Source organism: Etheostoma cragini, chromosome 22 (assembly GCF_013103735.1).
Source record: "Etheostoma cragini isolate CJK2018 chromosome 22, CSU_Ecrag_1.0, whole genome shotgun sequence".
NCBI classification, from domain to species: domain Eukaryota; kingdom Metazoa; phylum Chordata; class Actinopteri; order Perciformes; family Percidae; genus Etheostoma; species Etheostoma cragini.
Window position 1 is genome coordinate 6,211,521 of NC_048428.1, and position 25,779 is coordinate 6,237,299.

Below are 25,779 nucleotides of genomic sequence, written 5' to 3' on the forward strand. Positions count from 1 at the left end.
AAAGGAATCAGGATGACACAAAGTGAAGAGCCACTGTTCCAAAGTGGCAGAAGCTTAAACATCTGTTAAAGGTATTAGTATAACATCTGTAAAGGTATTATTGGTGACATTTTTATGTCCTGAAGCAAACCAGATAGGGGACATATCCATTCCTTTTGGCTTTTCATAATGAGAAATTCATGTGATTTCAATTTTGGACTGGTCTGGAGCAATGCAAGTACATTTCTAGGATAAATCCTGATTTCCAGTATGTAGCTCCTGCGTTTGTCGCAACAGGAACATACACTCGTGGATAGGAGAAAAAACGGTCATGGGTTGTTTGCATTTTCTTTAAACTATCACAGTCGTCTTGGGCGCCGCTAAGCTCCGGATTCAGCGAGCGTGGCTCTGCAAAGTGATCTAATACTAGACCTTAGTGGTCCCCTAATACTGTATCTGAAGTCTCTTTTATATAGACCTTAGTGGTCCCCTAATACTGTATCTGAAGTCTCTTTTATATAGACCTTAGTGGTCCTCTAATACTGTATCTGAAGTCTCTTTTATATAGACCTTAGTGGTCCCTAATACTGTATATGAAGTTTCTTTTATATAGACCTTAGTGGTCTCCTAATACTGTATCTGAAGTCTCTTTTATATAGACCTTAGTGGTCTCCTAATACTGTATCTGAAGTCTCTTTTATATAGACCTTAGTGGTCCCCTAATACTGTATCTGAAGTCTCTTTTATATAGACCTTAGTGGTCCCCTAATACTGTATCTGACGTCTCTTTTATATAGACCTTAGGGGTCCCCTAATACTGTATCTGAAGTCACTTTCCCAAAATTCAGCCTTGGTACAGAATTCCAGCCACTAGAGCCAGTCCAACAATGAGCTTTCCTTAGTATGTGTTATTTCTGAGTCTGTAGCTTTTGAGGAGGAGAGGGGGGGGGCAAGGTGGAGGCTGGGGGTGTGGCCTTGACCAACTGCCACTTGCTCGTTTGAAAGCCATGATGTCTCTCTCTCATGGGTGAGCCAAATTCTCTGGGCGGGCAGAGAAAGGCGAGGTAACCTTGATCCTTATGAGGTAATAAGGGGCAAGATTCCAGATCAGCCCATCTGAGCTTTAAATTTTCTCAAAGGCAGAGCAGGATACCCAGGGCTATGTTGCTAGCCACTGGGGGGCCATAGGCAGGCTGGGGGTACTCATTTTAATGTTAAAAAAAACTCATAAAGTGAAATTTTCCTGCCATGGGACCTTTGAGAAAACAAATGCAGATAGACAAAACACAAGCAAATTAAGAAAAGTAAAGAAGTTTACCGACACGTCTCTGCTGATTGGGTATCCCCTCTGACCTGAGCCAATGAACTAGAGACACACCCACCAAACGAGAGAAAACATATCTCAAACATAGACTTAATATTTACAGTCTATGACCTCCAAGCAGTTGCACACTGTTTAACAACGGGGCACATCATTCTGAGATTGAACTCAGTCTCTCTCTCTCTGTCTCTGTCTCTCTCTCTCTCTCTCTCTCTGTGTCTCTGTCTGTCTCTCTCTCTCTGTGTCTCTGTCTGTCTGTCTCTCTCTCTCTCTCTCTGTCTCTCTGTCTCTCTCTCTCCCACCGTGCGGTCAAAAATCAAGCTGTTCCACTTAACACTCCCCCTAGAGGTTTTTTTCATGGTTTGTGCTTTTTTTGTATTTTTTCTGTATCTGCAGCGCGTTATGGATCTGGTTGTGTTGTGTGTATTTGCAGTGTGTTTGCTAAATGCTGCGCATGTGTTGTCAAATGAATGAAGATGTTTTCTTAATTAGCTTGTGTGTTGCCTGTTTGCATGTGTTATCTGAAGTCGCAGGGCGTACCGTACTTTTGTTACAGTGTTTCCAACCGGTAGATCATTTACTGGGTTGTGCAGGATATAAAGACGTGCCACGTGATGGCCGGGTTCAGTAATAATGGGTTCACTTAGAAACTAGTCTAACATAGGTGAAAACAAGGACTCCATAACATTATCAGATAATTTAAAAAGAAAAAACGATTTACATATTTAACAAATTAGACTTGATTATACAGAAGATGGTACAGATTAAAAATTGTGCAACACTACGGTGCGTCTGACACAATTTCAGGGTCGTTCTTAGGGCTTTATCATATGAGGAAAATGTGTGATATGCCCTAACGTTGTTAAATATTGTAATAATGAGATATAACTTGTGTTAAAGAGATATTGCAATTTAACCTACTCAGTTCTGCTTTTCTGCTGTTTTCAGTATTCTGCTAAAATAAATCAAGTTGCCTGTTCCATTTTAAACAATTGACAAAAAAAGTGTAGCCATGATGTGCTTTGTCAATTAAATGTTTTTTTGTGTGCCAATGGGGATATCTAAAGTAAATTCTTGTTCATTATATTTGGTTTTTGGATTGTATTAATCTCTGTTTTGTACTATAGCTAACGTTACATGTTCTGTTGCACTCACTAAAATCTTATTTGAGCAGATTTCTGTCATTCAAACACCTCCAAGTTGTAGATACAAAATTTTACAGACAAAAAAATGAAGCGTTTTATTCGGTCTCGGGTTCAGTTAAGGGATACAGGCACGGAGGAGTGAGGGCTCGGTTAGCAACCGTTAGCGGTTAGCCCCGGTCGTCGCCGGTTAGTTAGCTAGCTCCATTCTTAAGATAACAACCAGACTTTGATAAATGACGTTTAGGGAGCTTTCAAAGCAGCGTGGCTGCGGTGTTTCTGGGTTTTTATTACAGTTAATCCCACATTGAGACCACTAGCAGCATGCTACTGCTAACGTAACGTCACCGCTGTCATGCACACGGCACGCAACTTCACGAGGGGGAGGGCTGGAGGGCAGCTATCTGTGTGTGCTATTAAAATACATTGTTGTTGGGAAAGAAAATCAAATTTGGATTTTATCTACCTGGGTGGTGCGCCCAAGTAGCACCTATGTATGGGAAACTCTCTGTTATGTTAAGCACGTCAAGTTTTGATTGTGACTTGAATGTGTAATTGTTCGTTCAACAAGTCTATCGTAAAGACCAGCAATATAAATAATAAATAGATTTTCAGATGGACGTGTACATATGAGCTTATGCTGAGCAGCGGGTTAAAAATGGAGCTCTGAAACAGCCATTTGTCAAATGAAGTGACATATTAACCCGCCCCTTTATAAGCACACACACACACACACACAGATCTCTGTGTACATTCTGCTATTTAGTGGTTGAGTAAATGAACATGATATTTAAGTGACTGCTATTTCCTGAGAGCAGGCTTTTCTTTCCTCCTCCTCCTCTTGGCTTTTCTCTAAATTTCCCCGGGGAGCTTCAGCCCCGCGGGTTTGGCTTGGTGTCAGAGTCCCGGCAGCCATGATACTTCATCAGGCTTTTGCACCATTATTGGCAAGAGCACTCCACATCCTCTTAGCAGTTATAGCTTTTCAATTTTCCTTTGAAATGCTGAGCCCAGCAGAACATATGGCAATATCTTGGCTTTAAGTCGCGGATTGGACCGAAAGCCTGTAAAACGGCCCCGCATCCTGAACATGCAGCCACAGGCTACACACTCTTTGACCTCTTTGGAGTTTCAGAGCGGTGCTTCTGTGCTGCTGTTACCACTGTTAAAGACATTTATAATAGGCACAATTACAAGATGCTGTTGGAACAGTTTGACACGGTAATGTTATGGTGTGATCTGTCCTATAAAGCATTATTCCACCACCAACCCCCTCTGGCAAGTGTCTCTTGGGACCCATCCAACATTATGACAGAGTCAAACCCTCTCTGTCACACTGCATTCCCCAAAGATGCACTTAGAAACACTCTCCTGCAAGCTCAGGTAGTTAAAGACTGACTCCAACCCGTGGACAGAGAGAGGCTGTGGCATGTTGAATCCTGGCCCAGTCGCACCTGCTTTCCCTTCTTAAGACTTAAGTACTTTCCTAAAATGCCCCCCAAAAACTATCCTTTGAAGGCAGAGGCAGTGCTTCTGGGAAGATAAAAACCATAAGAGAAAGAGAGAACTATCAAATATGTTCACCAGCTATTGTATCATGTTCAACTCCTCAACAGACTATGGATTTTTAGTCCATTCCATTACTAATTAATGCTGGTGGAGAGGCCGGGGGGTGAGGGGGGCAGGAAACCTAATCTGGATCAATAGGGTTGACCTTGGGCTGGGCTGCTAACAGGCAGACCAGACTGAAATGTGTTATCATTCACTGATGCTTTATTTATATATACAGTACCTATAATGGAGTTTAGGTGAAAAGAGTAGCTTGATTTTCTTTTAGGATCTAAGCTCTTTGGCTTTCTTTAGGTTTAGATGAGACTGTCGGTATGCTAAATAAGCTGCTACAGCCAGCAGTTGATTAAAAAGACGGTTAGCTTTACCACTAGCTCAGCTAACCAGCTGCTGGAAACAGCTAGCAGGGCTCTGCCTAAAATAAAAAGTATTAATACAGCCTATCTTACACATTACACTCTCTTTATTGTGTGGCGGGGTCTAGTCACCTCCTGGTCTCCCAGTCTCTGCTAAGCTAAGCTAACTAGCTGCTGGCTGTAGCTTCATATTTAGCACTCTATTGATCTTAAAGGAAAGAAGCCTTTTTTTTCACAAAATGTGAAACTTTTTCTTTAACCCTGTTGTTCTGATGGCATTGGCTTTACTTCTTTATTCTTCATCATCTCATGTTTTGTGTGTTGTGTGTACTCCTCATCAAAAAGTAAAGACATCTTAAGAAGATGCCACATGTTTTTTGGAGCTGGTTAAGATGCCCAGGGTCTAACATGTTAATTATGGTATGTCCCCCACTTTCTTTTTACATTTCTTCCCTGGTCCCTTATGGGATAATTAGTAGTAACATTAACTTGAATATTGCAGTACAAGCAACATCTTAACATGTGATTTTAAAACTTTTATAAGAATATCATCACAAACCCAGCATCTTGTAATTGATGTATTTTATTGTGAGATGGGGAGTCATAAAAAAATTAACAAAAAAAAGAAAACAAACAAAAAACAATCACTATAAAAAGATGAGGGTGTTAAAAGGAAGGAGGGGCATATACAAGTGGGTGTGGCACTGACAAAAAAAGTAACAAATTGGCACAAATAAAAACAAAGAACAAACGTCAATATTATTTTGGCTTGGCAAAAAAAAGGACAGTTTGTGTGGTTAAGGGTAATCCTTCAATAAAACAGGCCACACTCATGCTATTAGACATACGATTAGTTTTCAAAAGTTCAGTAGCTTCATATTAGAGAGGGGAAAGAAAACTAACATGAGAATGGATGCACAGAGGTCACAGGTTCCAATTTTCAGGCTTGCAGGGCGCGAGTTTTTTACCCAAGGAAAACGTAATTTAATTTGTTCGAAAAACATACTTCAGTATGCTGGAGTCTCATTTTTCCAGACTTGTAGTTGTTTGCCTTTGAATCTTTTATCCATACTAAAATATATTATCGTATTAATACAAACTACAGTATTGTACACTGGATAGTGAAATAAATAACCATAAAGAAATATAAAAAATAAGAAACATAAATATAAAAGTTCTCTATGACTAAACAGACACACCCATCTCCGTGGTGGTGGGGATAATACTGCCATTGCTGAAAACGTACAGTACACACACTGAAACAGAACATAAAACAACATAAGGGACAAACAATAATACTGACAGGTAAACACATGGTTGAATTATACTCCCGGGATTCATATTTGCCTACGTTTTGTTACCTGAAGACACATCTGAGCATTTCATGGTGTGTTAAACAAGTGCACTGAATAAGCTTTGCAAAGGCAGGACACAACAATTAGAAATCATACTTCATCATCATCATCATCATCATCCATTGGAACACATGTGCATTGTAATTCTTTTAGCTGCTCGGATTAGAAATAAAAGCAACTTCTCTAAAATCTAGGAAACATGAATATGTGGTAGGCTAAACTCGGCAAGCCAAAGACAACAGTATTCCGGTTCATTGGTTGATCTTTAGGATCCGGCAATACCTGATCGTAGCTGCTTAGCTTCAACAGCAATATTCAATGGCACTTTTGATATGCATGTTTCTCTTGTTCTAGTTTGATTTTTTTGCATATGGCTCGGAGTGGTTTGTAGGCATAGGGAGGGGACCGTTTTCCAAATCCCGTGCTCGCTCTGAACATTTAAAGCAACAGTTTGACATTTTTTGAATTCATTTTTAATATGCTTATTTTCTCGCTAGATGAGAATTAGATGAGAAGATTAATACCACTCTCCTATCTGTCGGGTAAACGTGCAGCTAAATACTAGATGCGTAAAAACAACTTGCCTGGCTCTTTCTGGAAGTTACAACCAGTGTTGCCAACTCTTTTCTAATGAAGGTGGCTAGCACAAGCTCCAAAAGTTGCTAGATGCGCCACCTGACGTCATTTGAACATTGTTGACATCATCACGACGACTGACTGCCTGCGCGTCGTGCAGTAGAAGCAGAGAGACCAAATGCGGTTGACTGCGATTAGTCTGAGCAGCTTGCTTGGGAATGAATTACAATATAATATATGTTGCTTTTTCCCCCTGGTGGTCTAAAAGGAACGTGTCCATGTAGCCGTTGTTTTCACGGCAGGTGTCGCCCCACTTCCCAGCATTGCATGGCAGTGGGCTTGCCACCAGCAGTTTTCAGTTTCTTTTCACTGACCACTGACATGCAAAGAAAATTAGCTACACCCGATGGCTGCACCTGATTGGACGAACCCGTCACATGGGGTTGTCTGCTCACGGATTTCAAAACAGACCATGATTGTCGTTTGGAATACGATACGAGGTAAAGGCGGGGGGTTCGGCCTTGACCAACTGCCACGTTTGTTCGAAAGCCATGAACGCCAGCTGTTTCCCCCTGTTCCCGTGCTCATGCTAAGCTAAGCTAAGTGGCTGGCGGCTGTAGCTGTATATTTATTGGACAGTTATGTGGGTTTGATCTTCTCATCTAACTCTCCTTAAAAACAGAACAAAGTACATTTCCCAAATGTCAAACTATTCCTATGAAACACTGATTTGTAAAAGAAACTTTAACAACAATGAGCCTAAAAGTCTAAAAGGAAGTAATTGACGACGGGAAAAGCCCAGTCCGCTCTCCATTGTTTTTCTTCTTAAGGCTCACAATCCAATCAAAAGAACATCAAAAAGAAACGTAATGCTAACATTTGCTAGCGTGATGGCGTGGTATATCTAGTGCGGTAATACTGAAGGGTAGAGATCACGACTCAACTGCTCAATCCATAGGTAAACCAAGCCATTTGTAGTGCACAGGATTTTTCTTATTTTCCTTCCAACTTAATAAAATACTGACTTTTTTGTTCATTGGCAATAAAAAGGTATAGAAATATCTCCCAACTGTACAACTTTTAAAGGTTAAAATATGAGTGATAAAATTAGTAACACTGATAAAAAGAAAAGACCCAAGGTGTTTTAGTAATAAAACATTATCTAAAACGTGTCGGCTCTAGCTTCCAAAGTCTGTATAATGCATTTCCTTCGTTTGTTAAAATTTGTGTTCATCTTCATCTTTTTTCTTTACAAACTGATTTTTTTTCTAGCAGTGAGAAAACCGTTCTCCTGCGGAAAAGTCACTAGTATTTTTTCAGGCACACCTGGATTTCTACACAGTAGTGAACTGAAATGGACTGTCAGAGTGACCAGACATCATCTCCTGCGTTCTTCCTCTGCACGGGGAGAGGAGGAATCTGATTGTGTCTCACGGAAGAGTCGGATTCCTCTCTCAGTCAGTATCTCCTTTCTCCTGCGGCGTCGGGTTCTGCTCTTCAGAAACTGTGTTCTTGTGTGTCTCGCCTCCGCTCTCCTCTGTCACCTCCCCCTCTTCCATCCGCCCCTCTTCTGTATCCATCTGGACTTCTTTCTCTTCCCGAATGCTCCCGAGCAACACTGCCTGCCTTGTGTCAGCCTCCTCTTCTTTCTCTTCCACCTCGACTTCTGTCTTCTCCTCCTCTCCTAACTCCACAAACACTCTCTCTATCTCCTTCCCATTCCTCTCTTCTTCTTCCTCCTCCTCCTCATCCCCTCCTTCGTCCCCTATCTGCACCACCTGAATATCGTCCATGTCCACCACACCATCCTCCTCCTCCTCTTCCTCGCTCTCCTCATCCTCTCTGGTGCTGCTCCCTCGCTCGTCCAGGTCCAGCTGGGTGGCGGCCAGGTGCTGCTGCGCCCGGCCCAGGGCCTCCATCTCGGCCGGGGCCTCGCCGTACGCCTCGGGGCTCTCGCGGCCTTCGCCTTGGCCCTGCGTCTCCTTCTTGCAGTAGGAGTAGCGGTGGTTCATGTGTTGGGAGTAGGAGCCCGAGTGGGAGAAGCGCTTGCCGCACTTGTCACACTGGTAAGGCTTCTCCCCCGAGTGGAGCCGCATGTGTTCGATCAAGTGGTGTTTGTGTTTGAAGGCCTTGCTGCAGATGCCACACTCGTGAGGCCGTTTCCCTGCAGAGGAAGAGAAAATAAATGCGCATCAACACCTCTGTTTAAGGGAAAATGGAAATGCCGTTGAGCAAAAAGGCACGGACATAGATGGTAAACAAACAAAAAAACACTCCAGTGCAATCGCAGTGAATCCTCCCATGTTGCAGCGTTTAAGGAGAGGCCCATAACAGTATCTATCATCAGTGTTTCCACGGAGAACCTTTCAAAACAATACAACAACATCACAACATTTGCGCTTGCAAACCTTCAAGGAAACTTTATCCAGGCAGGGAACAGCTAGTTTCATCTAAGATGAGGTCATTTGGAGCTGAAAAATGTGTTTGCAAGCCAGGTATCGGAGTACTAAAGAAAAAAAAAATGAAACGCCTCTGAGAGCGTTGACCTACACTTGGCCACGGAGTCATCATCTTAGAGCAATCCAAATCACTACCAGAGCTCGCCTCTTGCAACATTTGGGGCGTCACATGGGAAGCTGGCAGTGTAGAGGTGGGGAGTTGGCGGAAAGAAATTCTCAGACCTCTTCTGTGCATGTTGAGTAATACCTGCTGGAATGGAGGTGTCCACCCTTCGTTGCACTGTAGCTCAAAATCCCCCCTTCACTCACACTATGACTCATCTTTCCCAAGACCCAACAGCGTGGGATGTTGAGACAAGTTCCGGTTCTGGGAATTTTGTGGTCCATATGTGACTTCTGGCCGTTTTTGGGTATAGTCCCAGAGAAAACATGAGAGTATGAATTTACCTGTGTGTTCGTATTTGTGTCTCAGCAGCGAGCTGCTCTTCTGGAATATCTTGTCGCACAGGTCGCAGGCGTACATGCCGCTGTCCGTCTTCTTCATCTTCTTCCTTGGAGGGCCCGAGTCGGAGTCGTTCTGCTCCTCTACGGTGGACACGCCCTCTGAGCCTGTGTCGTGTTTCTCCTCCTGGAGAATGTGAGAAATCCCAGATGTATTGGTTAGAATTCAGAATGCTTGACAATGGAATGACTCAGAAAAGTACCAGTACTCGTAAACAACGTGTGTATGTGTGTGTCATTTCCTACTCCTAGCTCTCTTGAGGCAGTTGTGAAAGTAAAATCACGCTGAATTTTCACATTATGGATGAGCAATCTTTTCCTCGGCCCAAAACGTAACTATACTGTTCACTTACGCTGTATGAGCACACCTACAGATTTCCCCTGTCCCTGGCCTGGTTAAACTCATCTACTGATGCAGTGAAAGTGGATGTGGGTCAATATTAAGGAGACGATATATACACAGAGCTCTTTTTTTTTTACAAGGCAGGTCTATGCCAATCCACTTAACACGAAGGTATAATACAACAACAATAAATCAATGAGGCAGGCTGAGGTGTGTCGTTTAAACAGATTCCAGCAGATCAATAGGGGCTCTGCAGTAAAGTGCAGCCTCATGTCCTCTGGGTGACAGCCCAGGAAGATCACTCATACAACCATGGAAAATCTACATCCATCATTATGGGCCCATTAGGTGTCTGCACAATAAAGAACTATTAGGGGCTATCATTTTTACAAAGAGCTGAATTCTGACATTTCTATATATGACTTATTGATTACATTTAGGATGGAGTCACACTATCTATCATGTTCTGGTGGTTTTGAACAATAAGAAGTAATGATCTGGACTGGAGGGTATAACTGATCGCTCCAAAAAGAGAAAAGCCAACTTGATTCCAACCCACTTGCTTCTCAAAATGGCTACCACATAGGCACAGAACCAAATGATTCACAAACAGTGCAGGAAAGAATTCAGAGTCAGACCTGTTTGCTGTGGCTGTCCTGATGTCCTGACTCTAGCAACATTATAGTATAAAGAACAACTTTATTGTCAGACCTGATCCGGGGAATCTAGAGAATGAAGCTAAGAAAAGCTGTGAACATAGGCAAGTTGTGTTAACTTTGGACAGAGCCAGTGCCAAGCCAACTGGCTGCTGGCTGTAGCTTGATATTTAGCATACAGATATAAGACACTCTCCAACTCTAGGCAACAATTAATGTAAACATATGTCAGAAAATGTTAAAGTTTACTTTAAACAAAGACAGAAGCTAAATACAGTAATGTAATTGGCTGCAAACCTTTACTCCATTGAGGTGGATGGTTTCCTGCGTCTCCGTCCCCGCCGGGCTGTTGGCTGTAGTGGTATAGGTGTAAGCCAGCTGGGGGATCAGGATAGTCTGTTTGTTGTTAGTGGCTAGTGCCCTCAGGCATTGCATTGTGGTCACAATGTCGAGGGGTTTGGCACTTGGCTGGCTGGCGTACAGTGCGATGGGGCTGGGGCCCATGGCTGAGAGGGCCGATGCCTCTTTCTTTGTGCAAGTTAAGTTTAGAGGTTCATCCGCATTGGTAGAGCCAGAGGAAGGGAAGTGGTGAGCGCAGGCTTTAGCTATCCCTCTCTCCGCTTCCTCTCTGGTGGGCTTTGGCAGCGACAGGTCTAGGGGTCCCTCAGTGCTCAAGGGAGACTGGCCTGGGACAGGACTGCCAGCTCTCAGGTTTAGTGGCGACGGAGGGTCCGGCGAGCTGTGAGTGCCGTTGACCTCTGCTGGAGTGGCTTCTGTAGGGCTGTCCTGGGTCATGGAAGGGCTCAAATTGACCATGTTCTTCCCTGGGACCAGAGACACTACACTGTTAGCTTCACAGGTGTCCTCTTCCTCAGAGGGAGGTGTTGGGGCACCCAGTGATATCTGACCCTCTTGCATTTTGTCAAACCACTTCTTTACAACATGGGTTGGCAGGCTGACTGAGTCAGAGATCTTAGCCAGCTCATCCTTGGTGGGCTCTGCATTTAGGGCAAAGTAGGCCTTGAGCAAGGACAACAGGTTCTTGGGCTGGTTACAAAGTCCTCCCTCTGACAGTAAGGCAGCGACAGCAGACTCAGACTCCAGGCCTGCTCCGTTCAGCCTGAGACCATCCTTCTTGCAGTGCTTAAGGGCATGGAGTGCTTCCAGCCCGCCGGGACAGTTATCACACAGGAGACACGTTTTAGTGGTCTTTTCCTCTTTATCTTTAGTCTTATTGGGCCTGGCACCTCTGATGGTTAGATCCTCTGGGAGTTTCTGGGACTTGAAGTTGTCAATGTTGGTCTGACCTGGTGATGTTGGCTCAGGCTCTTTCTTTAGGTTATGGGCAGTGAGCTGGCCCTGGTTGGGGTCCAAACTGTAGTTTATAATAATTTTTGCATTTCCATCCTGACCCACAATAGGCAGACTGATGGCTGAGATGAGCTGCTGCTGTCCAGGATGGAGCATTCCAGTGGTTAACCCAGAGTTCCCCGAGTGCCCCTGACCTTTGGCATTGTTTTCCAGCACCTGGCGAATTATGTTACCGTCCACCGCCACTTTTAGAGCATTCTGCAGGTCTGCCAGATTGATGCTGATGGGTGACACCAACCCCACAGTGGGCAAGACCACGGCCTGCACTGTGCCCTGTAGAGGAGCTGCAGCACCTCCACTGAAAACCCCCCCGTTCAGGGCTGCCATAGATGGGGATGTCATCACTGTTGGCTTGTACTCGTAGTCCACAGGCTCGGTCTTGATCTGATTGAGTGGCAGCTGCTCCTGCAGGGGCTTGCTGTGCTCCAGCTTCTCCCTAATCTGGGTGCGCAGGACTGAGGGGGGCGTGGGGGACACTGGCGATGGACCCTGGGCCTGGGTTTTTGCGTTCCCCTGGCGCGGTCTGCCGTTAAATGAGATGATGCCGATGCACTTCTTACTGCTGATGTGGGAGCTGTAGGAGCCTGAGTGGGAGAAGCGCTTCTTGCAGTTGGAGCACTCGTAGGGTTTCTCTCCTGAATGAAACCACAATGTGTATAACAGAGAGGGAAAGATAGAGGGCGGGGGAAGAAAGAGAAACAGATTTCCATTAGTGAATGAAGCTAAATGAGCAAACCCAGCTATGAGCAGTGCGGTAGGAAAAAGCTCTAATGCATTTCAATGATGCTTAAACGTTGATGTAATGGCACCATTGGGAATTGCCCTTCTCTAATTGCTGTCCCATAATGCCAAAAGAAACACAATTATGGCACGTTAAGGAAGAGCACACAATGGGCTGAAAAACATTGAAGGGAATGCAGGGGAATTGGCTAAACATAAATATATATTATATAATAATATAATATTGGTTCAATGGACACTGAAACATCTGAGGCCAACAGAGAATCATGGCAAAAATGTTTACAGTAGACCTTCTCACATGCACACACACACACACACACACACAAAAATGCTGCCATGGTGACAGGGGTTGTCCACTCACCGCTGTGGATGCGTAGGTGCTCCTTCAGATGGTGCTTGTATTTAAATGCTTTGCCACATTCAGTGCACTTGAATTTACGATTGCCTCCCGACTGTGTGATGTGTCTCTGTCAGACGAGGGGAGAGGGGACATGCAGTGAGACACACAATGAAAACACAACCTTTGAACTGCTACTAATTCATGTCACAATGTCATTAATCAATCGAGGGCAAAAGTTCTTGTTTATTTATCATGTTTGGAAGCAAGCTGCCAAAGAAACGGGACTAAGCCTCCATGTAGGTTTGCATCATTCAGAATCACTTCTTCACGGTGTATAATTACTACAGCACTACAGAAGTAGTATGCTACTGAAACCCATCACAAGTTATCCAGCCACACTGACTATTTGCTTAGACTAAAAAATATTAGAATATTAAACTGAAGCAGAGAATATCTTTCAAACTAAATATATTAAATGTGTACTAGTTTCTCACTAACTGGTTTCAGTCAATCTTGCAAAATGTTTTACGTTAATGAGTAGACTTTATTATTATAGTACCAGACTGTGTAGTATGCTCTTAATAGAGAATTCAGGGATTTACAAATCATCTAGCTGCATTAGGTAATTACGTTAGCCAAAAACTGCATTTCAACTTACAACTCAGAAGAGCAGATAAGAATATTCAAATCATTATAGTATTTGAAGATATCAGATTGGAGATTTGTCTGTTTGATTGGTATCCAGTCCTGACCAGTCTGTCAGTCCGTTTTTACCTGATCCCTTCCGCTCTTGTGGACTGTCATGTGCCTCTCCAGTTGAGCTCGGTATGCGAAGCTGTAGCTGCACTCGGGGCAGTTGAAGCTCTCCTCGGTCTTCTCGTGCCGGTACTTGATGTGCTCTTTCAGGGAGCTGTAACGCTTGTAGCCACGTGCGCAGTACGGGCAGGTGAGTAGCTGAGAGAAGGAATCAGGAGTTCCTGGGGGGGGGGGGGGGGGAAACACAAGAACTGAGTGGTGTAATGACCTATGTGTGAGTTGGGGGGGGATGGGTCAATGGGGAGGGTTCTTTGATGCCACAGTAACACTCATCTGTTAGTCCACCAATCACTGAGAGATCCTCCCCCACAGGTAAACAGCAACCAGGTGACCAAATGGATAATTGCTTACTAGTGATCCACAGTAATGCCTTCCTTCCTTCCTTGTAAAAAAATAGCATGCTGGGTTGCTAATGCAGGACTGGAATTCATGTTTTGCTTTTGTAGTTGTTGACCAGCAATTAGGGCTTTCACATGCCTCAAATTCCATCATTTGATTGCCTATTGTGCATTTGGAGCATTTCAAAAACACCCACGCATGTTAAGGAATAACAGCCGCCTGCCGAGCTCCAAGCTGGTGAACAGAGGGTCTCAGATGCCTGGCTCCCACACAGGTAAAGCATTACTTTGTTAACAGGTGATGTATTAAGTTCCCCTGCGGGACAGGTGAGGGCCTCGGGATGGGAATGCACACACACTATCGCCCAGGTAGCCGTGAGTCAGGGCTCGCACGGACGTGACAAATTTACTCAGGTGTTGCTGTTTCTCATCCTCCCCTCTCCCTCCGGCCCTCCCCTCCTCCCTCTTGTTTTTCCCCTCTGTGGTAGCAGGTAAAAGCCAAAAGCCTGGGAGCAATAAAGGCCCCAGTGAGCTGCACTTAACAAATAGCAGTGTGTGTAATCATGTTGAAGAGTGGCGTTAATGGGGTGGAGTTAACACCTAAGGTGAGACAGGGAGCAGGTAGAGCCATCCCCAGGGGGCGAGTAATTACTGGGTAGGTGCAGTAATAGTGTGAGAGCTCAGTGACTCTGAGCTCTTGGGTTGAATAGTGGTGTGTGTGCGTGCGTGATTAGGGGCACTACACATTGCTTGTGTGCACTACTAATAGAGATATAAATGACATTCAAAGCAGCAAATGCATAAAGCACATAATAGTAATTCTGAAAAGGGATGTGTACACAACAATGAGTGTTTCAATAGTTTTTTTGTATAACATGAATAGACTGTGAATGCTGTGTGGTGATGTCTTGTACCATTCTCGTCATGGACACTGGTGTCAGGGGTACCCTGACGGGGCTCATCCTCTGGGGCTTCTGGGTAGATGACGGCCGTGTCTCCTTGCTGGAGCATCTCCTCCACTAGGGCGTCTGTGCTCACATCATCCTCAGCATCTGACACACAATCCTCCTTGACTGTGAAGGGACAAACACACAATGATTAGAGTCATGCCTGCAAAAGCAGACATTATCGATTACCCCATTATTTCAAGACGTACATGTTTTTCTATCGACGCAGGCTGCACATATGAAACCCTAACCTTTGTATATGAAATGTGATAATCCATTAATGTCACAGCGAGCGTCATTATAGCTGAAGCTGATCTTACAGTCCAAGTTCTTGATCATGGCATGTTCCCCAGCCTGGAATGAGGCATGTGACGCCAGTAAAAAAAATTAAAAAAAGAGAAAACACATCCTGAATGCTCTTCACAATAGAATGAGAAAACTAATTAGCATCAAAGGCCACAGGCTACTACATGAGCATCAAGCCCTTTGTAAGAACTGAATGGCAAGCATCTATTCACAGTGTTAGGTAAGGTACTTGCTGAGACTGGGACTGATAATTAGGTGATGTATCTTGTCCTGATGTATTGCGGCGGGTAGATATTACGCAGCATGCACACATGCTAACACATCATGCTCTGCTCTCTGGAGAGGCTTGGCCTTCTTACTGTGTTTAATATCCCAGCAAATGAGAGCCTACGTGTGGGAGCCGAGCGTGCTCTTCCTCCACATCACATGAGCCTGGCTAACGAGTCTAACGAGCACTAATTACCAAGCTGTGAATCATAGGAAGTGTAACCTGACGATGGAGTTTAGGATGCACAGAAGCTTCCTTCCCTCTTTCTGTCTCTGCTCTTCCAGAGCTTCCTGAAGTGGATACCGGAACCAAGTATAGTGTGTCGGCGATTAAACCAAGCATTATTCCTCTATGGATATGTTAGTGTGCTTATGTGATTCACTACAGGGAATAAGTACAAGGGTGAGCTATCAGCTAAAAGCAAAGTTAGACCACAGTGGATACTGTGGTAGTGTTTACTGGGCAGATGTTTTACGGATTGATCTAAGCACTCCTCCAGCTTAGAGGAGAATTGAGAATTGTGTTTTGTGAATTGTGTGTGTGTTGAAAGACGGGGCCAGCTGTGTTCTCCTAGGAGATGGTAACAGGTGTAGCTCTTCATGACTCACCGACACACTGTGAATACCAGTGCTCTTACATAAAGCGCTGCTCTGGCTTCCCCTGGTGCACCTTAACAAAAGCCATGAAATAGTCATTTGTTGCTAGGGTTATTAAAGACCATTCGATGAAAACCCAGAGATAATAGATAATACAGAGGGAAAGCAGTGTGTTAGTGACCGTGTGTATGTAATGCAGACGGCCCACAGCAGGTGCTGAGAAAGTGGAATTGTGGAATTCTCATCATACAGTGGAGGGTCTGGGGGATGCTAACCCCTATATATCACACAACTTTTGTTACATGACCAACAACACCCCCCAGACAAGTTTAAATACCAACTTAAAGAAATAGTTTGACATTTTAGGATTTTACTAAATAACAATGTGTAGACTGAAGCAAAAGTGATCCCTCTCAATCATCAATTACTGTAATTCCCAAGAGAAATGTGTCTGTACAGGCAGCACGACAAAAACAACGTTTGAACATACAAACATTCCACCAAACCAAACCAGCTCCTGTCCAAGGCTATTTTGCAGGGGCACTGGGGCTCCGTCTGGCACTGCCCACGACCATTGGGATTGGTTTAAAGAAATGCCAATAAACCAGAGCACGTTGTTCTCCCATCCCAGAATGCTATGTGGACTAGCCAGACCCTCCTTTGCAGCACTGTGGAGAATGTGAGACTAGCAGAGACCCCAGCCCTCTGCCTACATTTTCTCTTTTCTTCTCAATTTGCGGTGTGTGAGACGTTTATGGGCGTCGGTAAAGAGCCTTTGGGTCCCATGTGGGTGTGTAACCCCCAGCAATAACAGTGCAGTGCTCACTCTCTTAATTCACTCTCTAGCTCGCTTGACCTCTGCTCCCGCCCTCTCTCTCACACTCTCTCTCTTTCTCTGTGTTTACACACAGTAAGCGATACTCACTACATATTACACCTTTAATACGTTGTCTTATATTTTTTTCACAGTTCTGTTGGCCGCTGACAAGACATTGTCAAACACTGTTGCACATGAGGAAGTGCTGATCTGTGTTCAGCTCCCATCCACTGCTCAAAGGCAGCATCTAAACACTCAAACACACCTCTAGGCTACTAAATGTCGAGCATGTGTGTGAAGCAGAGTCCCAGCTGGGGGTATGTGGTGCAAAGGTATGACAAGCGGTTGTTTTTTACTCTGTGTGTGTGTGTGTGTGTGTCTCTCTCTCGGCTCTTTGTTAAGTACAGAGCGAGGTCAGAGGGGTTCACAGCCTCGCTGAGGCGGCTCCGTGTTATCAGGCTGCTCCCCTGACATGAAACATCACACAGGCCATTTATGTGCTGACGCAGGGATGTGAATGCACCACTGCACAAGTGGAAAATCAGTTCAAAAACCCCAGAACGAAGGCCCCGTGAGGTTGGAGCAGGACATTCTGTTGCAGCTCTGATGTACCAATAAAAAAAAAAAGAAGGATTTTTTATTTTTTTTATTTTACAATGTAAGCTAACTTTTGTTCGTCTAAGAACAAAATTATCAGACCACCCACTTTCTCCTACTCTCTTCCCCCCTCTCCTTTCTCATCCTTCTCTTCCCACATCTCTGCAACATGATACAACGGTATCCCATGAAACATTTCCTGCCCTGGCCAACCTTTGCCCCCGCCGTTTCCTGTGGTTGTGCATCCAGACCCGTTTGTAGGTTCTATCTTGGATGGGAGAGACATCAGCGATAAGGATTTGCACAAACAGCCCAAATAGTCCAGAGTCATTAGTGAAGATGTTGTGCGTTATCTCCCATCAACAGGATGGAAGTCAGAGAATACATGTAGGGTATTTCCAAATCTAGGATGATTTGCTTATCCTTGGCTTAGTGCTATCAAGTATTTGTGCTGTGTGTCTCCACTGGACAATCTTCCTCTGGAGATTCTTCCTTTCCTGTCCAGAAGGGTGGCTCAGTTTTAACCTCACATGGTGACATAAGGCACACAGGAATGTAGGTGTTCCTGTGTGTCCACAGAGTCCCTGATGTACAAATGGATTCGAGACAGATTCTAAAGAACATCAAATATCATTACATGTCAGGCTAACAGTGAGGAAATACTAAGTGTCACTGTGCGTGAGAGCCTAGCAACTTCACTGCTGGTTGGAATAATGCAGTACAGCACTCCACTAACAGCCTTAGGCTATATTTTCACTCAGTTAAACTCTTTTGCCGTCATTTAGTGCCATTGCAGCCTCATGATATCAAAGCTCTTTAGGTCCACCCTGCAGGTAATCATGCCCTTCAACTCAATCAAATAGGAAGGAGAAGCCCTCCCATGTCAACGCTCTCTCTACCTTTCTATCTTCCGGGGTTAGTCAGCCTGTTCTTAGAGGAAAACGGGCTGTAGTTTACTGCACAGACACTGGGCTGCTCTGCCACTATCATTTAGGAGTGAATGAGTAATGACAGCAAGCAGGGTGCCCGTGATACCATATAATCAAGAGGAAGAATGCAGAACAAGAGAAATAGTGAGAAAGATCGGGTGTGTTAAAAAAAAAGAAAAGTAGCGGAAGAAAGGAGAAATGGGAAAGCACTGAAAAAACACCTTTTGGGTTTTGAAGCACGGCCTATTAGGAGAAATGGTGTCAAGCTTTTAATTTGAAGCGCTCTGACTACGCTGAGGAGAAGATGAGTGGGTGGCGGTCACTTTTCAAGGCTGCACCAGGGACTTCTCTGTTCTCAGGAGTGAAACCAACAGACGGAGGGATGAGAGAGATGAGAGAAGTGTTTGTTTAAAAGACTCTGGCTTTCGCCATGTTTCATCAGTCCGACTTAATGTCACAGCAAAGATGTTGCTTGATGTATGATATGAGGGTTAGAGACAGTGAGAGAGCAAGAAAGAGAAGTGTGTGTGAGCGCTCATGAGTGAAGTCAAAAGAAAATCTGCCTGATCAGGCTTAACTGCAGAGCGCCGCCAGCTCACTGAGCTGTTTCAGTGTAACTCATGCTTTTGAAGTGTTTAATGTTCACGAGCCCTGGCCAAAACCAATGACATTATTCTTCCTCCAACTTTCCCTTTATGCAAGGAGATACAGCTGGAGAGAAGTGTTGAAAATGACAGCATTGTCTGGGGAATAGGTGGTTAGGCCTGTGGTTTCAGTGTGTACACGTATGTGCAACCAAGACCTTGCAACTGAAACGGACTGAGCTGAAACTCATTGGAGAGGAATTTCAACAACAAAAAATCCCTCCCTAAACTGAAAGTGATAGGTAGACATTTTTGCATGTGCGAACTTGACCTCTTGCTAAATTAAAGCCCCCCCTCGGTCTCACACATCCCTCACCATGAAAAATCCAGCCAAAATCTGCAAAGAGCAACACCCTAAAATAAATATTCTTGCGGCTGAATATCTTATTCATATGGGCCTGTCACAGTGTTGCACATACTGTACTTGGCACAGGCCCGAAACTAACACACACACACACACAGATTTATATGCACGTGCAGCATGAGGTCAGGAGAGCAGCGCAGAGGCCTTGGGCCCAGATTGAAACACCAATATCCTTCAGCACCTGCAATTGTTGTTTTGGAGGGGGGAGGCGTGCAATGTCAGCCCTTCCTGTAGCGGTGAGCTGTCTCTGATGTCACTTCCACATGGTTTGAGGTAAAAAGAAGTTCACGGCTGCCCCGCAAATGCCCACCAGTGCCATAAAACTCTCCACTGGCTCTTTGGTTGTGAGGCTATTTTCTGTGCTTGAAGGTCTCTCCCTCTGTTGGCATTGTCTTTGTTTAATATCGTGCTTCCTGCCTTAGTTAGAAACCCACCACGTGTAGTACCTGTTTCCTTACACTCTTTCACAATGAGACAAAAGCCTGGTACTTAACTGTGCACAGACGTCAGCGAGACATTTCTTAACTTAGCCTGTTTCACGTCAGCTGAGGCAAAATGAGACAGCACCAGTCAAACAATTAAAGTCATAACAATACAAAAAGAGGCTGCATTAAATTTGGATTTGTGTGCTGGAGGCATTTTAAAAGTAATGCTCTTATCCTGAGTAGATAGGAATAAGAATCACGTTTAGAGACACTTGCCAGCCTAACAATGGCAAGACTGACTGTGAAAGGAGACACTATGAAAATATAAATCTTAAAACGTCATTTGTTCTAATACTGAAAATGTGTCTGTGTAATATAGATGATATTAGTGGTATGAAAGTACTTTACCGTGCCTTGTCTCAATAAACTGGCACTTGTCTAAATACAAGTCTGGCAAATAGATAATTAAGTGCTGTTATCCCCCACTGGCATCATTTGAAAGTAGAAAATAAGATTAAATGAGCACTGGCTGAAGTTTTTCACAATGCAGAAAAGTGGAACACAAGTCACAGGACATTGCGTAATTGGTGGGTAGGGGGAAGAGGTGTGTATTTGCACGGTTCATAACAGCTGTGTTTAGGGCTGGGTCTTGTTCAAAAAATGTCAATACCAGTACCAATACCGTGACTTTGATACCGGTTACTAAACAATTCCTTTTTATACCAATTTTGTAAAACAAAGAAATTACAACATTACACATTGCTTCGCAAATCTTTTTATTTATGTCTCATCTCCGACTACGTGTGCCGTCTCCGTGTAACGTAGAGTTTCTCCTAGGTGCCTCTTCCACGTGTAACGGTAGACAGCCAATCACTGACATTATTGGAGCTCGGTAGTAGTATGCTGCATGCTTATTGGCTCACTGACGCTGAAGTGATTTACTCCTTAGGTAATGAAATTGGGTATTGGATGACGAGGCATTTTTCAATAGTTGTTACGTTAGAGGCATTTCAGTCGTTGCATAAAAAGTCTGGAAGTAACCAGCCCTAATAAAAATACGTCCTTTGACGTGCGTCTGGTCTCACCTCCATCCCAGCAGCGCTCCCTGGGGTGCTCCTCGTCTGGCAAGGTGCTGTCGCAGTCGGCCAGGCTGCCTTCCTCCTCCACGATGTGCAGCTTGTCCTCATCATCTGAGTCTGAGCCGGCCTCCACCACCTTACTGTAGTTAGTCACTGTGCAAGGAGACATGGAGGACAGAGGTTAAAGTGACTGGTCAGATTGTGTCTGTCTTTTTTTAAAGTAGTCTTTAAACAGCTTACACACATTTAGTCATTTTTATCCATGATAAGGATAATAGGTGGTGGACTGTATGTTCTTCTTTAAAATGAGCACTGAATGCGAAAGGCCATGAGTCGGAGAGGTTAAATATATGTACTATGTCACTCAAATGTCAAAACTATTAAAGGGAATGGATGAAGGGGGAGGGGGTAAGGAGCTGGAAACACCACTTAAACAGACCACGGCCTAACTTCCATCGATGAGATGGAACTTTAAATGATCCCCATGGGCAAATTGGGTTGTTAAAGCAGGAGAGGATAAAATAGCTTGGGCACTAACCCCAGGGTGAAAGGAAGGCTATTCAAAAAATACTGCAAGTGCTGATTTTTGATCCATGTATGCAATTGAAAATTTAAGAAAAGATATAAATCCACAGTGAAAACAAACTGTAACAACAGACTCTGTGTTGCCGAGAAACAGAAAAATCCCACTTAGTAAGTTGCAGACACACATACAGTACCAGTGTGTGAGATCATTCGATTACAGGCTGAAGTGGTGTGTGTGTGTGTGTGTGTGTTGTGTGGGAGTCAGTGTGACCTGGGCGGTTGTATTATGGGCTGAAGGAGCCAGGAGAGACGGCCAGCCTACAGAGAGGGTTATTACAAGGAGTACATTTTCCTGACTGACTGTCTGCCTCAGATGTGTGTGTGTGTGTGTTCCTGCGTCTTCTTTTCATTTCTACCTGGTTCCTCCATCTCTCAATTCCACCTGTGTTACTTTCACCCACTCTCCTTCCATCCCCCCTCCACCCCTTATGTTCCACTGAGAGAGCTACAGATCCTCTTGGAGGCCAAATCAATTCTCCAATGAGAGCAGCCCAGTCAGCAGAGGGCCCGGGCTGCACTGAAACTACCTCTCAGCTACTCTCTCTCACATCATACACACTGCACACAGCGCTCACACATACACACATCACCTGCATTCACACGCTGAATATGCACTGCCAGTACAAAGCACCTGAACTTTTTTTCTTTTCTTTCTATCTTCACACACCCCCAACCCCGCTCGCCCACCTCTTTCTGAAGTGGCTGCTAATGTCGGGAGGAGGCGTTCCTGGGAGAACCATGATCCTCCGTTTCAATCAATGAGAATTGTTTTGGTGAGGTCTCTCCCTTTCTCTCCGCATTGTGCAGGTCATTACAAACCGGGTGGTATTCACGCACACTCGGTAGACGTGCAGGGTTCAGGCTGAGGGGGAGGCGGGAGGAAGGAGTTGAGGGGGCGGAGGGATGAAAGGTGGTGGAGGAGGGAGAAGCGCTGTTATTTGCCGAGTCTTTTAGGGGGTCAACACCGCTGTGCCGCAGCTGCAAAATTCTACCGGGGTTCATCAGAAGAGCTATTTAATTCTCCACCTCTCTTCCCTTCGTTTCTCACTCCACAATACACTGTGTGCACAATTATTAGGCAAGTAAGTATTTTGACCTTATTGTCATTTTAATGTATATTTTCCAATTCAAAGCTATTCAAACTTAAATGCTAATCTGACTTAAGCATTATCAAGTGTTGTGTATTTGTTTAATGAAGGGGGTGGGGCCTAAAGTGATCAACACCCTATATCAAGGTGTGCACAATTATAAGGCTTCTATACTTCAGACAAAATAGGCAAAAAAAGAGATTTAACAGACTCTGAAAAGTCAAAAATTCTAAAATGCCTTTCAGAGGGATGCAGCACTCTTGAAGTAGCAGAGATATTGAGGTGCGATCACCAAACAATCAAACGTTTTGTTGCACGAATAGTCAACAGGGTCGCAAGAAACGTGTGGAGAAAAAAAGACGCATATTAAAATCTTGAGACTTGAGAAGAATTAAACGTGAAGTTACCAAGAACCCATTTACCTCCAGTGTTACCATGTTCCAGAAATGCAGCTTACCTGGAGTGTCCAGTGTTTTATAGACAGATGAAATGAGAGTGACACTTGATGGACCAGATGGAAGGGCCCGTGGCTGGATCTCACAGAGCTCCACTTTGAGTCACATGCTATCATCAAGGATGAGCGAGTTGGACCTTTTCGGGTTGAAGATGGACTTAAAATCAACTCCCAAAACTACTGCCAGTTTTTAGAAGATACTTTCTTCAAGCAGTGGTACAAAAAAAAAGTCTGTATCCTTCAAGAAGGCCATGCTTTTTATCCAGGCCACTGCTCCATCACATGCATCCAAGTACTTGATTGCGAGGCTAGCCAGCAAAGGCCTTAAAGATGACAGAATAATGACATGGCCCCCTTCCTCACCAGACCGAAACCCTATTGACAACTTGTGGGCTCCTATTAAACGTGAGATTTACATTGCTGCACTAAAAGTTGATCATCAACAGATCAAGAAACTAACAGATTCCCTGCATGGCTGATGAAAGTTGTTTAAAAGGAGGGTGGTTATATTTGTCATTGAATATTTCTTGAAATATCAAAAGTGTTTATTTGTACATTTTGAGTTTTATTCTTGCTCCAAGAAATTAAAATAAACAAGTGAGATGGGAACATTTTAGTTTTTTATTTAGTTGCCTAATAATTCTGCACAATAATAGTTGCCTAGCATTTATATATTCTCCAGAGAAAGCCTTAACTTTTCCTTTGTTAAATATTAAGATTTGAGTATTAACATTTGGGATTGACTGAGAGCAATGTATTTATTACAATACGATACGATACAATACAATAAATCCTCAGGAATACAGCTTACCTAATAATTTTGCACAGTGTATTATCTTTTTTTCCACTTTTAATAAGCTTTGACCTCCACCAAAAATGTGCATAACCCCTGAATCTATCTTTTAAAAACTACAATATAGTTTTCAAAAGATAGATTCAGGGGTTATGCACATTCTTTTTGTACCTGGATTGCTATCCAGGCTAGCCAGTATGACAACTGAAGACCTGGGAGCACTCCCATTCAAATAAACTGGTAATTAATTGGATTTCTATAGCAGTGAGAGACTATAAACTAGTCTGTGCTTGTTCCTTTCTCCCCTCTCCCTTGTCTGCCTTCCACCGCCTCTCTCCCTATCCCTACCTCTCTTCTCTGTCTGACAGACACTGCCAGGTGATGTATTGTCCGTTCAGCAGCCCAAACAGGGTGCAGCACTTCATTCTGAAACAGGAGGTGATTTGGGACGAGTCTGAGAGGCTGTTTAGGGCCACAGCCACTCAGGTGTGGAGCTGAGGTCAGCGATTACAAAGGCAACACTCTCCGCTGGCAGTGTCAAGAGAAAATGATCAAATATAAAGCTGTAGAGAGAAAATCAATGTGCTGCTGTGTGCATACGGGACCATAAAAGTGGGAGCTTCAAAGTACAGCAAAGGGGGTGAGACAAGGAGTAAAGGATGACGAGTGGTGTCGGTGGTGGCGGGGTGAACGGAGACGGTCTTCCTGTGCCAAATGGTTGGCGGTGTTGAAACAAAAATGTGTGTTCCAACAGGAGATGTAACACCTAGCATAAACAAAGGCTGCAGTCCCTTCTGGCTTGACCGGCTGAGCGTTTGGACAGCTGGCCTCATTAGCGCTAACATGCTAGCACACAACAGGAGGACAACTCCTACGCAGCTGAGAGAGAAAGCATTGGTTGTTGGAGGAGGTGAAGCACTTACTTCTTAAAGTTTGTTTTCCTCTATTGGATGTAGTTTGTTGAACACCTGAGAAAATAATAGCCTGTAACTATGGTTTGGGCTTTATGTTAGTCAGTAACCCCTGGCCATAGGCCACACATTTACAAAAACCCTCCCACACACAAACACTCTATGTATCTGGGTAATAGGGCAACAGCAAAGCAAGCCCAATAGCCCCAACGTAACATGACTACAGTTATCCACATCACATGATAAGCCAGGCCTTTACCTCCGAAGACCTGATGCATCCTGGTCCCAATTCCAACTGTTATTGATGGTAGCCGACAAGCTGATATGAAACAAAAGCCTTCAATATGTTATTTACTCTTCACCTACACATGCTACAACATGCTACAGATTTGTGCTGTAGCTGACCGTGGCTGGAGTAAATGACTGAAGCCAATGCTGCTATTTCACCACCTAACCATCACTCCTCACCTTCTTTCCCTCTTGCAGAGTTCCCAGTGTCTATTGAAAGGCAGTGCCAGACAGTCCATGTCAGCCACACTTAAATATGCCTGCTGGAGAGAGGGCTGTGTTGTTATGACACCTGCCAGGCTATATCAATTACTGACAAAGGAATGGGTGATTGGGCGGGTTAGTCCCAGAGCAGGCCCAACGTTACCCCATTGGAGGGGATCACCTTGGCAGACATATTATCACTGATCTGTCAGCACAGAACATCAAGCGCCATGTGTCCCTTGACACAGGTTCATTTTGTGGATTCTGTCCTGTAATTATGTAAACTCGCTGGCACTTATTTTAGGCCCATGCTATTTTATCCTGACCTGATTGATGAATAAGAGACATTAGGAACTTAAAATCACCGTGCAGTCATGTTTGTACCACAGCAGATGGCTTGGTTTGTGCTTTCACACTAAGGCGTGCCAGATAGGAATGGCAGTATCTCAACCTCTGTGGGAGTGAGCTATCTCTGTGCTCTGAGGCCCTGAAGGTGTGAGTGACTGGCTTAATAACTGCGCTTTAGATGAGGACACAGAGGAACATATATAGCCTGTGAACAAACACATTACCGTCTGAAGTAAGCTTTGTCTTGATTCATTACCTATAAGGACATCTACA

The 25,779-nt window shown here is 44.2% G+C and overlaps 1 protein-coding gene across 3 annotated transcripts in view; it reads right to left on the reverse strand.

The window, feature by feature from the left end:
* Positions 1-5,334: 5,334 nt before the first annotated feature.
* Positions 5,335-25,779, reverse strand: part of zeb1b (zinc finger E-box binding homeobox 1b) — a 54,956-nt gene continuing 34,511 nt past the window's right edge. The window contains exons 2-9 of one of the 3 annotated variants that reach the window (XM_034861897.1): positions 25,072-25,076; positions 20,842-20,988; positions 14,778-14,936; positions 13,484-13,686; positions 12,731-12,836; positions 10,555-12,263; positions 9,205-9,385; positions 5,335-8,462 (exon numbers count right to left, since the gene is read on the reverse strand). In XM_034861897.1, coding sequence (XP_034717788.1) covers positions 7,753-8,462; positions 9,205-9,385; positions 10,555-12,263; positions 12,731-12,836; positions 13,484-13,686; positions 14,778-14,874 — 3,006 coding nt within the window. In that variant the 5' untranslated portion in view covers positions 14,875-14,936; positions 20,842-20,988; positions 25,072-25,076 and the 3' untranslated portion in view covers positions 5,335-7,752. Of the gene's footprint in view, positions 8,463-9,204; positions 9,386-10,554; positions 12,264-12,730; positions 12,837-13,483; positions 13,687-14,777; positions 14,937-20,841; positions 20,989-21,079; positions 21,387-25,071; positions 25,077-25,779 lie in introns of those variants that run through there. The other 2 variants (XM_034861895.1, XM_034861896.1) reach the window with 2 other exon arrangements.